Source organism: Pleurodeles waltl, chromosome 2_1 (assembly GCF_031143425.1).
Source record: "Pleurodeles waltl isolate 20211129_DDA chromosome 2_1, aPleWal1.hap1.20221129, whole genome shotgun sequence".
NCBI classification, from domain to species: Eukaryota; Metazoa; Chordata; class Amphibia; order Caudata; family Salamandridae; genus Pleurodeles; species Pleurodeles waltl.
Genome location: NC_090438.1, coordinates 667,990,704 through 668,005,726, shown reverse-complemented (window position 1 = coordinate 668,005,726; position 15,023 = coordinate 667,990,704). Strand labels below are relative to the sequence as shown.

The following is a 15,023-nucleotide window of genomic DNA, read 5'->3' as shown; positions in this document are numbered from 1 at the left end:
TGGCATATAATGGATTGGTCTAGACTGGAGTGACATACAGTGGTGTAGGTAGAGTGTAATAGTGTATAGTGGAGTGCCATACATTGGAGTAGGGTCCAATCGAATAGAGTAGAATTAAGTGGTGTTGAGTGGAGTGCAAAACACTGGTATGGCGTAGAGTGTAGTAACGTACAGTAGAGTAACATACATTGGAATGGAGTAGAGTGGAGTGGCATATAGTAGACTGCCTTAAATGGAATTGCATATAGGCCATTCTGTGGCGTGGCTTACAGTGGTGTTGTGTATTATAGTGTATAGTGGAGTCTTGTACGATGGAGAGGTGTAGAATGGAATAGTGTGTAGTAGAGTGGCTACAGTGGCGTGGCATACGGATGTATATGAAATTCAACAGCATTATAGATCAGTGGTTCCCGGCCTGTGGTCCGCGGACCCCTGTGGGTCAGCGAAGCCTCCTCAGGGGGCCCGCGAATGCTTAGCAAATTATATAATATTAACAGATTAAGTCCCCAGCTTTTAGTAATGACTCATTGTGTGTCCCCGCATTTCAATAAGGACTCAGTAGTGGTTCCAGTAAGGATAAAGTGGGGGTCCACATAAGTCAGAAGGCTGGGAACAACTAGTGTAGCTTATGGTGTGTAGAGTAAAGCAAAACAGCGAATTGCGCTGCCTTGGGTTTTTCCAGATTAACCAATCAACGCAGGCCCACACGTGGTGGCCTTGATTTACTTTGTAAATCTGACTTGAGTATTGCATTTCCCATGCGACACATTGAGTGAGGCAAGGGTGTCGCAATCCGGTAATACCGTTAGTCCTTATTTATATTTTGGACCACAGTATACTGTGATAACTTTGAAGTATTCCGTTGTACATGGTGATGACAAGCCAGTATATAATTGGATAATTGCTGTTTTTTGTGACCAAACAGGCAGCAATAATGTTTTTACTACACTTTGGCTGTGCTCAGTGTTAGGACCATAGATATAGGTAAGTAGTCGGTCCCTACCTAGCACCACTTTATTAAAGTGGCATGAGGTAGGGAGATTATAGGAAGTTGGCTCTGTATATACTAGCTCAAACTGAGAGTGTGCACAGAGTCCAAGGGTTCCCCTTAGAGGTTGATAGGGGCAAAATTAGATAATACTAATGCTCTATTTTGTTGTAGTGTGGTCGAGCAGTAGGCTTATCAGAGGGTAGTGTTAAGCATTTGTTGTACACACACAGGCAACAAATGAGGAACACACACTGAAAGACATAACTCCAGGCCAATAGGTTTTTACATAGAAAAATATTATTTTCTTAACTTATTTTTAGAACCACAAGATTCAGAATTCAAGTAAGTACATAAGTTGTAAGGTACTTGGCATAGGTAAATATGGAACTTTGAATTAAAACAGTAATGTACACAGTTTTGGAAAAAATTGCAGTTAGCTATTTTAAAAGTGGACACAGTGCAAAAATCAACAGTTCCTGGGAGAGGTATGTATTGGTTAGTTTTTCAGGTAAGTAAAGCACTTACAAGTTCAGTCTCCTGGGCATAAGCAGCCCACCGTTGGGGGTTCAAGGCAACCCAAAACACCCAGCACAAGCAACACAGGGCCGGTCAACTGCAGAGGTCAAAGTAGGGCCCAAATAGCATAGGCACCTATGGAAACCAGGAGTGCTCTGGTTCCAGTCTGCAAGCAGGTAAGTACGTGAGTTCTCGGGGAGCAGACCAGGGGTGTTTTGTAGAGCACATGGGGGGGGTCACAAACAGGCACACAAAATACACCCTCAGCGGCACATGGGCAGCCGGGTGCAGTGTGTGAAGTAGGTGTCGGCATTCAGATAGAAATCAATGGAGAGACCCGGGTTTCACTCTGGCGACGCAGGCAGGGCACAGGGGGGCTTCTCGGGCCAGCCACTGACTGGGCTAGGATGAGGGCCGCCTGCTTGGTCACTCCTGCACTGATAGTTGGTTTCTCGCGGGCCTGGGGGCTGCGGGTGCAGTGCTTCTTCCAGGTGTCAGGTTTTGTTACTGAGCAGTCGCGGTCAGGGGGAGCCTCTGGATCCTCTTTGCAGGCATCGCTGTGGGGGTGCCGGAAGGTCGTCTCAGGGTGTCCACGTCGTTGGAGGCGCCTGGGGGTCCTCTCTGCAGTGCTGGTTCTTCTGGACACAAGCCGGGGGCGTCGGGTGCAGAGTGTTTGGGGACTCATGCTTCCGGAGTGAGGCTGGAGACTCTTTAAAGATGGTTTCTTTGTTGCTGTTTGGAAAGAGCCGCTGTCCACAGGAGTCTATTGGTTCTTTGGGTGCAGGTCAGTCCTAGTCCTCAGAGGTCGCTGGTCCTGCTTGATGCGTCACTGTGCAGGTTCTTTGAGTCTGGAGACAGGCCGGTAGGGCTAAGGCCAAGTCAGTTGTCGTCTCCATCGTCTCTCCAGGGCTTTCAGGGCAGCAGTCCTTGTTGCAGGTAGTCAGGAATCTGGTTACCTGGGTTCAGGGTCGCCCCTAAATGCTCAATTAAGGGGTGTGTTTAGGTCTGGGGGTCAGTAGCCAATGTCTTCTGTCCTTGAGGGTGGCTACACCCTCTTTGTGCCTCCTCCCTGTGAGGAGGGAGGCACATCCCTAATCCTATTGGGTGGGATCCTACAAAACAAGATGGAGGATTTCCTAAGGCAGGGGTCACCTCAGCTCAGGACACCTTAGGGGCTGTCCTGACTGGAGGATGACTCCTCCTTGTTTTTCTCATTATCTCCTCCGGACTTGCCGCCAAAAGTGGGGGCTGTGTCAGGGGGGCGGGCATCTCCACTAGCTCCATTAGCTGGAGTGCCCTCGGGCTCTGTAACATCAGGCTTGAGCACCTCCATCCAGTACAGGCTTTGTTCCTGGCCATAGAGTGACAAAGGCACTCACCCCATGTGGCCCGTAACCTGTCTGGATGTGGCAGGCTGGCAGAAACTGGTCAGCCTAGCACTAGTAGTTGGACTGGTATACAGGGGAATCTCTAAGATTCCCTCTGTGTGCATTTTTCTATCAATCCCACACTGGCATCAGTGTGAAATTATTGTGCTGAGACGTTTGATACCAAACTTCCCAGATTTCATTGTAGCCATTATGGAACTGTGGAGTTTGTGTTTGACAGACTCCCAGACTATATACTCTTTATGGCTATCCTGCACTTACAATGTCTAAGAATTGGCTTAGACACTGTAGGGGCATAGTACTCATGCAACTATGCCCTCACCTGTAGTATAGTGCACCCTGCCATAGTGCTGTAAGACTGCTAGAGGGGTGACTTACTATTCCAGAGGCAGTGGGTTGTGGTCATGGCACTCTGAGGGGAGTGCCATGTCGACTTAGTCTTTTTCTCCCCACCAGCACACAGAAGCTGTAAGGCAGTGTGCATGTGCTGAGTGAGGGGTCCCCAGGGTGGCATAATACATGCTGCAGCCCTTAGAGACCTACCCTGGCCACAGTCCCCTTGGTACCAGGGATACCATTTACAAGGGACTTATCTTTGTGCCAGTGCTGTGGCAATTATAGAGACAAAGTTACAGTTTAGGGAAAGAACACTGGTGCTGGGGCCTGGTTAGCAGGGTCACAGCACACTTTCAATCATAACTAGCATCAACAAAAGGCAAAATGTTAGGGGGTAACCATGCCATGAGAGGCATTTCCCTACAGAGATTTATTTATATTGTTGTAATATGTTTACGGCCATGTACAGCGGTAGTGTCACAAAACAGAGAAAATCGGTGAAAATATCACTGTGACAGATGCCACTAAGGTTAAATGACTTCAAAATGCTTACCCCACTTAACTGCAGTACTGAAAAAGCATGATACCTGCACCATAATGTATAATCCTGCCAAATTTAATGTAAATCCATCCAGCCATTTTCACACTATATCAAATACAACAGTCTGTGGAAAATGCATTGGTAGGAAAATTCATTTTAGGTCCCCCTTTTATCTTCGCCCCCCCTTAATGAATCACCACAAACATTTACATAATCTCAAAATGTAGAAAACTCTATCGGTCTTGAAGGTTTTGTGCTGATTTGTCAAACGGGTGGAAAATTATTAGGGAGGTATTCCTATCTTTGGGAATACTAACCAGAACTACAGATTGGCAATTGGACTTAAAGTGATTTCTTTCTTTTTATCAATTGTATTTGTTATGAATTTGTTTATTGGTTTACATAATCATGTGACCATAAATGTGTCTTTTATTTGTTCATGTAGTAATTCTGAAACTGTACATATGCTGTCTAGTTTATTTTTTGTGCTTCCTTTGTCCTTTTAGTAGGATTGTGCTACATATGAAGGCCAATGTGAATGAAAGGCAATCATTGTTATTGTTATAAAAGTTTAGATTATTGTGTTTTCCTAGAGAACAATTACATGTCCTGCAAAAAGTTGGTTGTGTGGCCCACTGCTACTTGAATATTTTATTTTGTTGCACAGGGGGGCATAAGAAAGATGTTTTTTTTTTGGCTTGTTGGGTCAGTTTTATATGTGAGCCAGAGAGCATGCAAAGAAAACGTATGTAGGTTAAGATGTATTATATTTGTTATGTATTTGTTCACAGGTTTCCATTAGCATGTGGCCATAGATGGGTCTTTCAGTTGTTCATGAAGTAAATCTAAAACTTTACACATGCAGTCTGCTTTATCTTTAGGGCTTCCTTTCTACTTTTAGTAGAATAGTGCTACAAGATATCACTAAGTTGAAAAACCTTCTACCTTAACATTTACTTACTCTACTTATCTGCAGTACCTCACAGAATATTGGTGTCCTCTAATGCATAATAGCTGTCACATTTCATAAAAATCCAGATGATGGTTTTTGCCCTATATGAAATAAAAAAGCCTCTGGAAAATGCATCGGATTTGAAGCCGGTTTTGGGATCTCTCTTTTTTCTTTGCATCCTTTTACCCTAGTGCCGCAGAACTTTTAGTCCTCCCAAAATGAACCAGGTGAAGGAGGTATGCAGAGTTTTATGATATTCGTCAAACGTGTACAAAGTTATAAAGGCACAAAAATCTGAAAAATCCCCATCTCTGGTCACCCTAACTACTGCTACAATGTGTCTACCACTAGGTGATTGCAGTTGTATGTACTCTGACCTTGTGTACGCATGAGATTCCAACATTCTCCCAATTCTGCTTCCTTTTTGCTTTAAATTCCTGCTGACTAATGGATTCTGTGAACTACAAAGGATGCACTTTGGGGATAACTAAAATGAATTGCTTAAAGTATAAGAAGCAACTTATTTTGATAGAGATTTACTGTGCAGCAGACATCAAGAGTATTAAGAGATTGGTAATCTGTACAATCCATATGACTCGGATTCAGATGAATGTAAAGTTTAGGCAATTTGTTCTGCAAAATATCTTCTTGGTATTCCAGAAATGGACTTCGTAAATAGATGAGGAATTAATTTTGTTCATTTAATCAAGGGAAAATTCAAGTATTTATTCATTGTTTTTTTTCATTCGAAAGGAAATTGCAAGACTTAATGAGGAAAATGAAAAGTTGAAATTGAGACTGAAGACTATAGAAACACAGGTAATTGTCCTTAGTTGCTAGATTTACTGTATATGGTGGCCTGTTTTGCACCTCTGTGTAATTGTTAACCAGAAACTGTTGCACCTGCACAATAAACCTGCTTTATTAAATCGCAGTGTTGGCAATGCTTGTTTTCTGAAAAACATACATCTTCTGCTGCATGACTATAACCACTTGCACTTAATTTAGTAATTCTTCTTAATTCTGTCTGATGCACAAACACTTTTTATTTGATAGGCCAAATGAGAGGACATTTGAGTACTGTATATACAGATAGCTCTAAAACATTTTGATTTTCTTTTATTTTTGTCTACAGTAACCCTTGTCCAGTTATCTCATTGTTGTCCTTCGTCAAGGGCTGGATGTGGTGACCTTTCGGGCTACTTGGTTTTTGCACCTCCAAAAACAGGCTATGCCCTTCAGCAGCCACATTGACCCCACGCTATGACATGTTAAGAGGCCCCATGCCTTCAGAGAAGCTCACCTGTCTTTAGGAGAAAAACGCTTTTGGCATAAAAAAAAATTCCCTCTGAGTGGAGAACTGAATAAAGATCCGGTTCTAAGAAGACCGGCACTGCAGACATGAAGGTAACGGGACTGGAGCACTGGCTGTCTGAAGCAAGGACTGATCCAGATTAGACAAAGAAACGTCAACTGCATTGTAATGCAGTGACCAGAACTTAACAGCTTTCTCATTCCTATGAAAACCGTTACTGCCAGATTTTCCCAACAATAAGGAAGACTTCCCATCCCTCAAGCCAGACAGTGTCTGCTCATGCCCAACCATTCAGGAACTGTGCCGTATTCTTCCCTGTGTCTTCATTGATGTTGTATAGAAAGAGGAGGAAAGCATTGAATAAGCCTGGAGATAAAAGGAGGATTTCTGCGTCTTTTACTTTACCTTGAACCCTCACTCACTCCCACCTAAAAGAAAATGTAGGCGCAGAGATGTTCACCTGAGCCATAAGTAAAAACATTCACAAATAGAGGTAGAACAAGTAGGAAATCTGCAGGGTTGGATTAAGGATGTGTAGAACAGGGGACTCAAGACATGCAGCAGAGGAAATGGAGCAAGGGCCATAGGCTGGGAGAAGGAGCACACAGCAGTGGGCTCACTCCAAGCAGTAAGGCAGCGAAAGATACGACTGCCAAGCAGATATTCAGTGAGGAAGGGAAAGCCGCCTCCAAGACTTCATGCTTGTTCTTCTAGAGCCAAGGCAGCATCAAAGGCTTTTCATCTGCATGCACCCACTCCTAGCCTCATTCTGGTTTACTCCTTGAATTTAGGAGTATTACAAGAGAATGTCGCAGCAAAATCTTTTTGACTCTGTCCCTGTATGTTTCTATATTATGTAAGCTGTACCCTGTTGTTGTACTGGTATGAACCAATCTTGTATTTAAAATTTCAATGCAGCTTGGTGAACTAGAAATGTAGAAAAAGATACCAAATATTTCTGCTCCAAAATGAGTTTACAAGTTCACATTTTATTTTATATTTTTACCTCTTCAATTAGAAGAGCCAGCTAGTGAGGATTGGAAACCATTACTCCTCTCCAGTGATTCTACCACATTTTTCCTCCTTCCCTGTGATGGTTGGAAGTGTCCGCCCAAGGATTGCCCCACTTCCTCCAATCCAAGAATGAAGTGAGGTTATTTGATTTGTTGTACCTGCTCATATTTTTATTACTTTCTCTTATTCGAGACAAAAATTCTATATTTGCCATGTGCTGTATGTGTTTTGATAGCTTGTGAGTTTGAAGTAAGTTTGAATTTGGAAAGCTATAGCTCAGTAGCCGTTAGCTAAGCTGATTCTACTAAATATGTGTATTGTATTGCACAGCATAGATGCTGGCCAAAGTAAAGTAATCAATATGGTGTGTTTAGCGATCACAAAACCTGTAACCTGGTGGCTAATTCTTGTTAAGCCACTGCAGATGTAATCTTACTTAGAGTAAAACCTGATGTATGGGCATATCTGAGAAGTATGTCCTTCAAACCTAAAGTAGTAATTAGTGCATAATGTAATCCCTTTACATGTACGTTTTTTTTAAATTGTCATCTCAAAACACCAACTGAGGAATCCAAAAAACTGTATCTTCACAAATTCTTACATAAAGGGCCTAGCGTCTAACAAGGTGCTAGCTATATAAGGTGGAGCCTGGAAAATATCTCACAAGTGCTAACTTTTCTCTATGGCTAATGTCAGATTTCCTTACTTGAAACAAAAATGAAACATTGGAGGTCCCTGGCATCCCATGAGTCCCTGGAGCAATTATCTGGATGTGTAAGAACTGTCTACCACACTGGATGATGATTCTAATACAATTCCAGTTGGAGGGCATGGCATCTTCATTGTACTGACGCTTGTATTGGGATCATGTCAAGAGACTAAACATGATTTTCCTTTCTGGTCATGTATGTTTGCATGTTCTCTGTATCAGTTTCTGGCATCTCATTAGTCTTAAGAACAATTTATGTTGAACAAAAACATTTTCTTTACCATGCTGAATGATTCTTCTGATAAAATCTGAGTTGCAGAGCAGCAAGGCATCTTCATTGTAATGACACTAGTAGTGAGATCATCTCAGAGACCAAACAAGATTTTCCTGTTAGACCACATGCGGTTGCATGATCTCTGTATCAAGTCGTTGACCGCGTTAGTCCAGTTCACAATTATTTGCCCTGAATAAGATCAAAATCCACATCATCATGCATTTAAGCCAACTATTATATATGCACTTCTCATAAATATTTGTACTGGAGTCAATTCGGGGATGCCAGGAACTTCCTCAAATTAAAGGCATACCTCGATGTTATTGTATTTGATTGCTTTTTATGATGAAACAAGATGATGTTATTTACCATTTTACGGAAGGGTATGTGGCTGCATTGCTTCTAACTATGAACTGCGTGGCTGTACTGTACAATCTGCGCCATTATTTTCTGTGTTCTCTTTTTTCACAGGCTACAGGCGCATTGGATGAAAAAGTGAAATTGGAGAGAACTCTGAAAGAGCTCCAGAAAGTACAAGGAGATCAAAAGGTGGGGATACAATTTTTCTTTTTATTTATGTCATGACATTCATACTTCATGCTTCTGTCTAATTTTATGCAGTTAGCAACAACGAGTAGCACATTATACAGTTTAATGCACTAAGAGGATACAATTACATAATTGCTTATTAATGAAATGACAGCGCATTTCATTCAGCAAAACAGAAATGGGTTAAATGAGAAAAAGGAATATAGGACTGTATGTATATAGAGACCGGTCACAAGTAGTTGTTGCAAATGGAGCACGATTTGGAACCTTCTCTCATTCTGCAGTGCAACCTATCAACTAATAGGTCATGTCACAACTACCTGGCTAATAAATGTTAATAACCGAGTTTTCCATTTGCAACCAACTCTGATTGACCACAAACATAGGGATGGTGACCTGCAAAGAACAGTAGTGCAGCATTTACATGTTTGCATTTCCATTTTTGAAACAGTTTATGTTCCTTAAAGTAACTATTGCTGCTTCAAATACAAGTTTAGTTTCCAGTATGAAAAAGACATCTGGCAGTGGTCCCCTAGTATATCTCGCAATTCATTGTTAGGAGGGGGCTTTGCTTTGTAATTGAGGTTTGGAATAAGTCGCAAAAAACGAAAATGTTATTTTGGTGTCACAAACCCTGCGAAACCCTGCGCCAATCCACCGAGTTTGCGACTGGAAAATACCGTAGTACATTTTGCCCAAACCTCTCAACTGAAGACATCATTTGCTCATTGTTTATTTGGTATCAGAATGAAGCTGTACTTTAGAAACCAAACCAAGAGACTAAAGTTACCAGTTCATGACAATAGCACTCTGATGTTCCCCCTGTTTGACCTTCAAGTGTGATTAAAAATTAACTTGGGAATAAAAGAACTGTATAGGTGGTGGAGCAGGTAATCGGGGACAACAGATTTGATTAGCTCATTATTTTGCTTCATACTGAACTGAAAATTAGTACAAAGTAGAAAACGCTTGTGAGCTAAAGAAATCATTCCTTACAACTGCATGTTATTGTTGAACGCTTAGGTGTATTGACCCTCAAATGATCATTTACAATTCAGGATGTTTTTTACCTTAGGATCGTAAACTGCTTGGTAGCGGATCAAAGGAGGTGCCCCACACCCTTCGATTTGTTAAAGTGTTTCTAAGTTTCTTCTTAATTAGAATAATTCCCTGCAGCAGGCAGCCCAAAACACTAACATTAAATATACAGATTTGTGAGAATGTTTAGAGTCCATCATAATGTATTGCAGCAAGTATCCCCCAGAAGATATTTTATTAATTTTTAGATTATACAAAACGTCATTAAACCAGGATGACATCCCAAATACTACTTTGCAGTACATCGGAGGAGAACCTGCTGCCTAATAAGAGAGTAAAGAGGACCCTGAAAGGCTTGCATTAGGAGAGTCAAATAAACACATTGCCACTTGAAGTATGCAGGGCCTTCTTTATCTCATTATGCCTTGTACTGGCAGTTGCCTCAGTCACTTCTCTTTTTTCTGACTTGTGTGAGATGGATCCTGGATCACTTTAGGTGTTTTCACACCAAATTTGTTGCTCAAAAATATTCTCAGACTCTGCAAACCCCTTTACTTCATAGACTCCTTTTAGTGTTAGATCAAAAAGGTGTTTTTTTTTCCATTTTTTATTTCCATCAGTTTTCAAGCACTAGATCTTCACTTTTTGTGAAGTGTCCTTAATATGGAAGGAAGAAGGCTGCCATAGACCATTTCATGGTCTGTCACGCGGCTTCACATTTGAACAAGGTGTGTGAAGCTCCAAAGAGAGAAAATTACTAAACAAAGCGAAAAAGGCAACCTCACTCTCAGCAACATTCCTGTTTGATGTCGAGGGTGTCCATAATGTCACCAACTAGTTTGCCATCGAGAACGGGGTCATTGTCAACGTCAGTGACCTGTCACGATCGTCACTCGCCACCAGGCAAGTCTGCAGACTCAAATTTCTGAACTCCATCACATTCATATTTAGTCATCTTGATGTCACCAGAACAGTCAGCTGTACTCCATTCAACGTCAAAACTAGACTTGCTATTGAAGCACAATTAACGATTGAGCCACCACTTGACATCACTTCACCATGTGACTTCATTGCCACACTTGACTTCACAAGACAACTCAACGTCAAAGAGATAGACATTGATATCGTACTCACTGTCCTTCACATGATGTTGCCTCTAAAAGAGGTTAGCACTTTCTGCAACCCCTGCAAAGTTGGAGTTCTCCAAGGACTCAGCGCTTCACTATACCATGGGGATACCAATTACGGGAACATCTCTCATTCTTCCCCTCCACCGAGGCCCGCACAAGTAGAAAGACACCTGTCTATATCTTCTATACAAAAGACAGCAGTAACACCTAGGTACTTTCCTGTTACAGTTCCTATGTGTTACCATCCGAGAATGTAGAGCTTGAGCAGCCCTTGCGTAAGTGTAGGAATAGAAGATGTTGTATATCTCTATCCATGTCCTCCCATTCTGATGTGGAAACTTCTTCATCATACACTCTCACTTCTCTGACAGTTTTTCTAGGATTTCAGCTGTTGACTGCTGCTACTGTGTTCATAACGCCAAGAGCAGTCTCTGTTGGGCCAACGTGAACCATTGTACAGCATGCAGAGGTTTGCTGAAGACTTACTTACTCTAGGACTACTGTCATCACTTTGAAGGAGTCATTCAGAAAGAGCTACTGCTGTCCTATTAAGTCATCAGGGCTGCTGTAGAATCTGAGATAGCGGCTGCCAGCTATTGCAGTGGGATTACTTTACAGCAGTCTTCTTGGCTATCCCTTATAGTGGTGCTGGAACAATTTTCAGAGCGGGGGTGCTGCCATTAATGTTATATCCCAAAAGGCATAGGGACTGTGCAAAATCCAAGCCTCATACAAAAAAGACAAGTGTGGCAAATGAGCATACCCATTCATCAGGGCAGTTGTAAAAGTATGGTATCTAGCCTTTTGGTGCATTTTGGAGCACTGCTGACGTAGCACTTTGTCTTATACAGACAGTATATTTCCTGTTGAAATGGCCACTAAATTTGCATCGACATGCATTTTTACTGGTAAAACTATGTACCGCAAAAATGATAATATTTCAAACTAGAATTTATAGTTAATATTTATCCATTGTGCATCACCAAGTAAAGTGTCTTGATATGTTTTGATACTACTAAAATCTTTGTTTCCATAGCACTCCAGAATTAGAAAAAAGTGCTTCATTTGTGCTTTCCTAATTGCTGATATAATTTCAAATATGTGTATAGTTCATGTACTAATATTTAAATGTGTGTTAGAAAAAAACTGGCATTCTGCAGTCTTTCTATTTGTTTCCTGTACCCCAGCATGATTGTCACCTAGGTCACTTTTACAAAATCCTCTCACTTTGCAGTCAAAGAAATAAAAATACACACCAGTTTCTAAGTAACCAGGAATTTGACTGAAGACAAGATAAACCCTTAATTTAAAGACATCCTTATTGCTAATTCACCTCCTGAACTCCAGCGTGATTATTTGTGGGGGTGCTGCAGCACTCTTTCTTCCAGTGCCTATAAACCTTTATTTCTCTGGAGCAAGTTACACAACTTAGTATCTCAAATCTACAGTTCAGAGGCTCTTTTCTGTGGTCAGCACACTGAGAACGAGATCCAATGAATGCAAAATGAGGCTGAATCTCTTAAAACCATTGGTTTGAGGGAGAGGCACAGATTTTACAGATTTAACTGAGACAGATTGTAGGTGCTACTCTCGTCGGAGGGTTAAGTCTCTTTGTTGGCGCTTAAAGCAGCAGCAAGATCAGCAGCAACAAAGAGGCCCATTGTTCCCATACCACTGGAGACGAAGATCATGAAACAAGTTGATTTAGAACCAGCCCTTCCACTCATCAGGGCGACTACTTTCAAATAATAAACAATGATTTCTTCTCCCTCCGTTAACCACTCCAGTGGAACAGATGCTGTATCACAGCTTTTAGAAGAGTGGCAAATGCCCAATGGTTTCCAAGAACAATCCTTGACACAGCACCAGGAAAAGTGTTGCTTTCACAGGAGACTCCTAAAATAAACTTCTCTTCGCAAGGGCAGCAAAGCAGCCCCTTATTTGGTGCAAACAAACCTCATCTCCAACAAGGTTTGTCGTTTTAGCTACATCCTACTTTTCAGACAGTAGTTACGGATGTGTCCCTAGCCATCTGGAAACCCCACCTAGGTCACCTTTTAAATTATAGCCACTGTTTGAGACGGGAGAGCTTGAAACTCATCATCTACTAAGGTGTCAGAGCCGTCCACCTAGCTCTCGAGGCTTTCATACCATTTCTGATGACGCACAACATTCTCATTCAATCAGGCAACACAGTGGCCATTCAATACTTGAACAAACAGGGATGAACCAGTTCAAGAACATTTTCTCTGTTGGTTTAACAGATCTGACCTGGGGCCCGAGACCGAAATTTAACATTAAAGGCAATTTGTCTGCTAGTAGAACAGCATTGTCGAGCACACTTTCTCAGATGTTTTAACAAAGAAAACCGCAAGTGGGTTTTAAAATGAAACATTTTTCAGAATGCCGGCAGCCAAAAGATATTTTTGCAGCTTCACTAAACAAAAAAGGCCAAGATTTTTCGTCCAGGCATGAGAACAATGCTCTCTGGGCAATAGACTTCTGCTACAGTGGACAAAATTACTCTGTCTTTCCACAAATAACACTAATACCTGCAGCCATTTTGAAGCTTTGAGTCTCCGGAGCAACTATGATCCTGATTGCTCAGAGTGGCCTAGACATTGAGGGTTCCTGGATCTTCTATGGGTATTCATAAAGTCACACAAGAGGTTGGCCCACAAACTTGTCTCCTGACCAGTAATTCGGCAGCATTGCTCCTGACATCAAACAATATGGAAAATGGATTTGCCTCAAGCATCTATAGACATTTTAAGGGAGCCACAAGCACAATTTATTAGTTCAAATGAAAAATATTTTGTTTGTGTTGTTAACAGCAGTGTTTCCCAAACTGTGAGTCGCAACCTATTGATGGGTCGCAAATTGATTTTTGGTGGATGACAAAAGTCTTGGTGTGTATTTTGGAGCATCAGAGACTTTCTTTGGCTTATGTTACAGGCATTATATATGGGTATAGTTTACTTCTTACTCCGTTTACGTGAGTGCTGAATTTGTGTAGTGAAAATGTTGTTGTTGAAGATGGAGAGATGTGAAGCTGTGGAGATATGTCATTGGTCAATCTAATTTAAATAAGACATTGCCGAGAACACACACATCACTGGGAACACAAACATACCTATCTGCTGGTGTTATGTTGCATTTCTTTTGTAAACAAAGTATTTTGACCATTGAGACTGGAGGAAAAGAGTGAGTTACAAATTAAGCACAAAGCTTTAAATTTGACTGACTCCATCCTAATGGGCTCCCAACAGGACTGGTCTCCAAGTAATTACATTAAATTGTCTATGTAGCCTGGTCCCCTTCTGGCCCCCTGAATAGAGGTTGCATCCTATGGACAATACCAAGACACCGCAGGCTGCGGCCCCAAGCTCAGGCCGCAGCTATTTCTGTGCAAAACAAAAGAAAAACAGAAGCAAATGAGTCAAAGTCAGGAATATCCATTTATCATCTCTTGAAGGAGCTCGATTTCAGCTTCTGAGGGTTAGAAGCAAACTGTACTCCTAAAGCTAGATGGGCTGCAAAAGCTTGTCATTCTAAAGAGTTTTAGAAGCACTGGTCAACAGAAATGTCAGGATCCAATTACTTGCCAAAAAGAAGTGATTCTACCCCATTTGCTACATTTGGTTCAAATAAAGTCCATCTTTTGGCTATCACAGCCTACAGAAAAGGTCCTCTGCAGATGTCCTTTTAAAAAATTCCTGTAATTAAAGACTTCCTAGAAGGCATGATTATTTTCTGCTACTTTTCTTCAACTCATTGAGAGCTTAATTTAGTGTTGGCAAAAGGTATGGACTAACCTTTTGAGCCAATTCATGCCTCATTACAGCGTATGTCTTGGAAGGCCTTTTTTGTGCCTATTTATTCAGCCAATCTGGTTATTGAGGATCAGTACCACTCTGCGATAGGACCCTTAACCATATTTAACTGTAATATGGTGTCATGAGGACTATTCCTTCATTCCGTACAAAATTGTATTGGATTTTCATATTGAAAAGACCATTCTAGTTTTCTTTAGTAATCCAACTAATCCCACTGAACTTTCTTTACATTTTCTTGATGTCAGGAGAGTTTTAGGTTTTTACTTAGACAAAACACATGAATGCAAATACAATCGGTTGTTTGTTTGCTACTGTCAAAAATGCACTTCTCTTGCCTCTTCTAAGCAATCTGTGTTAAAATGTATTTATTTTCACGTGGTATCGGTTCACAAATAAATCACTACCAAGAAAGCCAAAAGCTACTAAAGGGGAAG

At 41.4% G+C, this 15,023-nt stretch overlaps 1 protein-coding gene across 1 annotated transcript in view; it reads left to right on the top strand.

Annotated features, from left to right (window-relative positions):
- Positions 1–15,023, top strand: part of LZTFL1 (leucine zipper transcription factor like 1) — a 282,737-nt gene that overhangs the window by 142,746 nt on the left and 124,968 nt on the right. The window contains exons 6-7 of the mRNA XM_069216332.1: positions 5,478–5,543; positions 8,508–8,585. Coding sequence (XP_069072433.1) covers positions 5,478–5,543; positions 8,508–8,585 — 144 coding nt within the window. The remainder of the gene's footprint in view (positions 1–5,477; positions 5,544–8,507; positions 8,586–15,023) is intronic.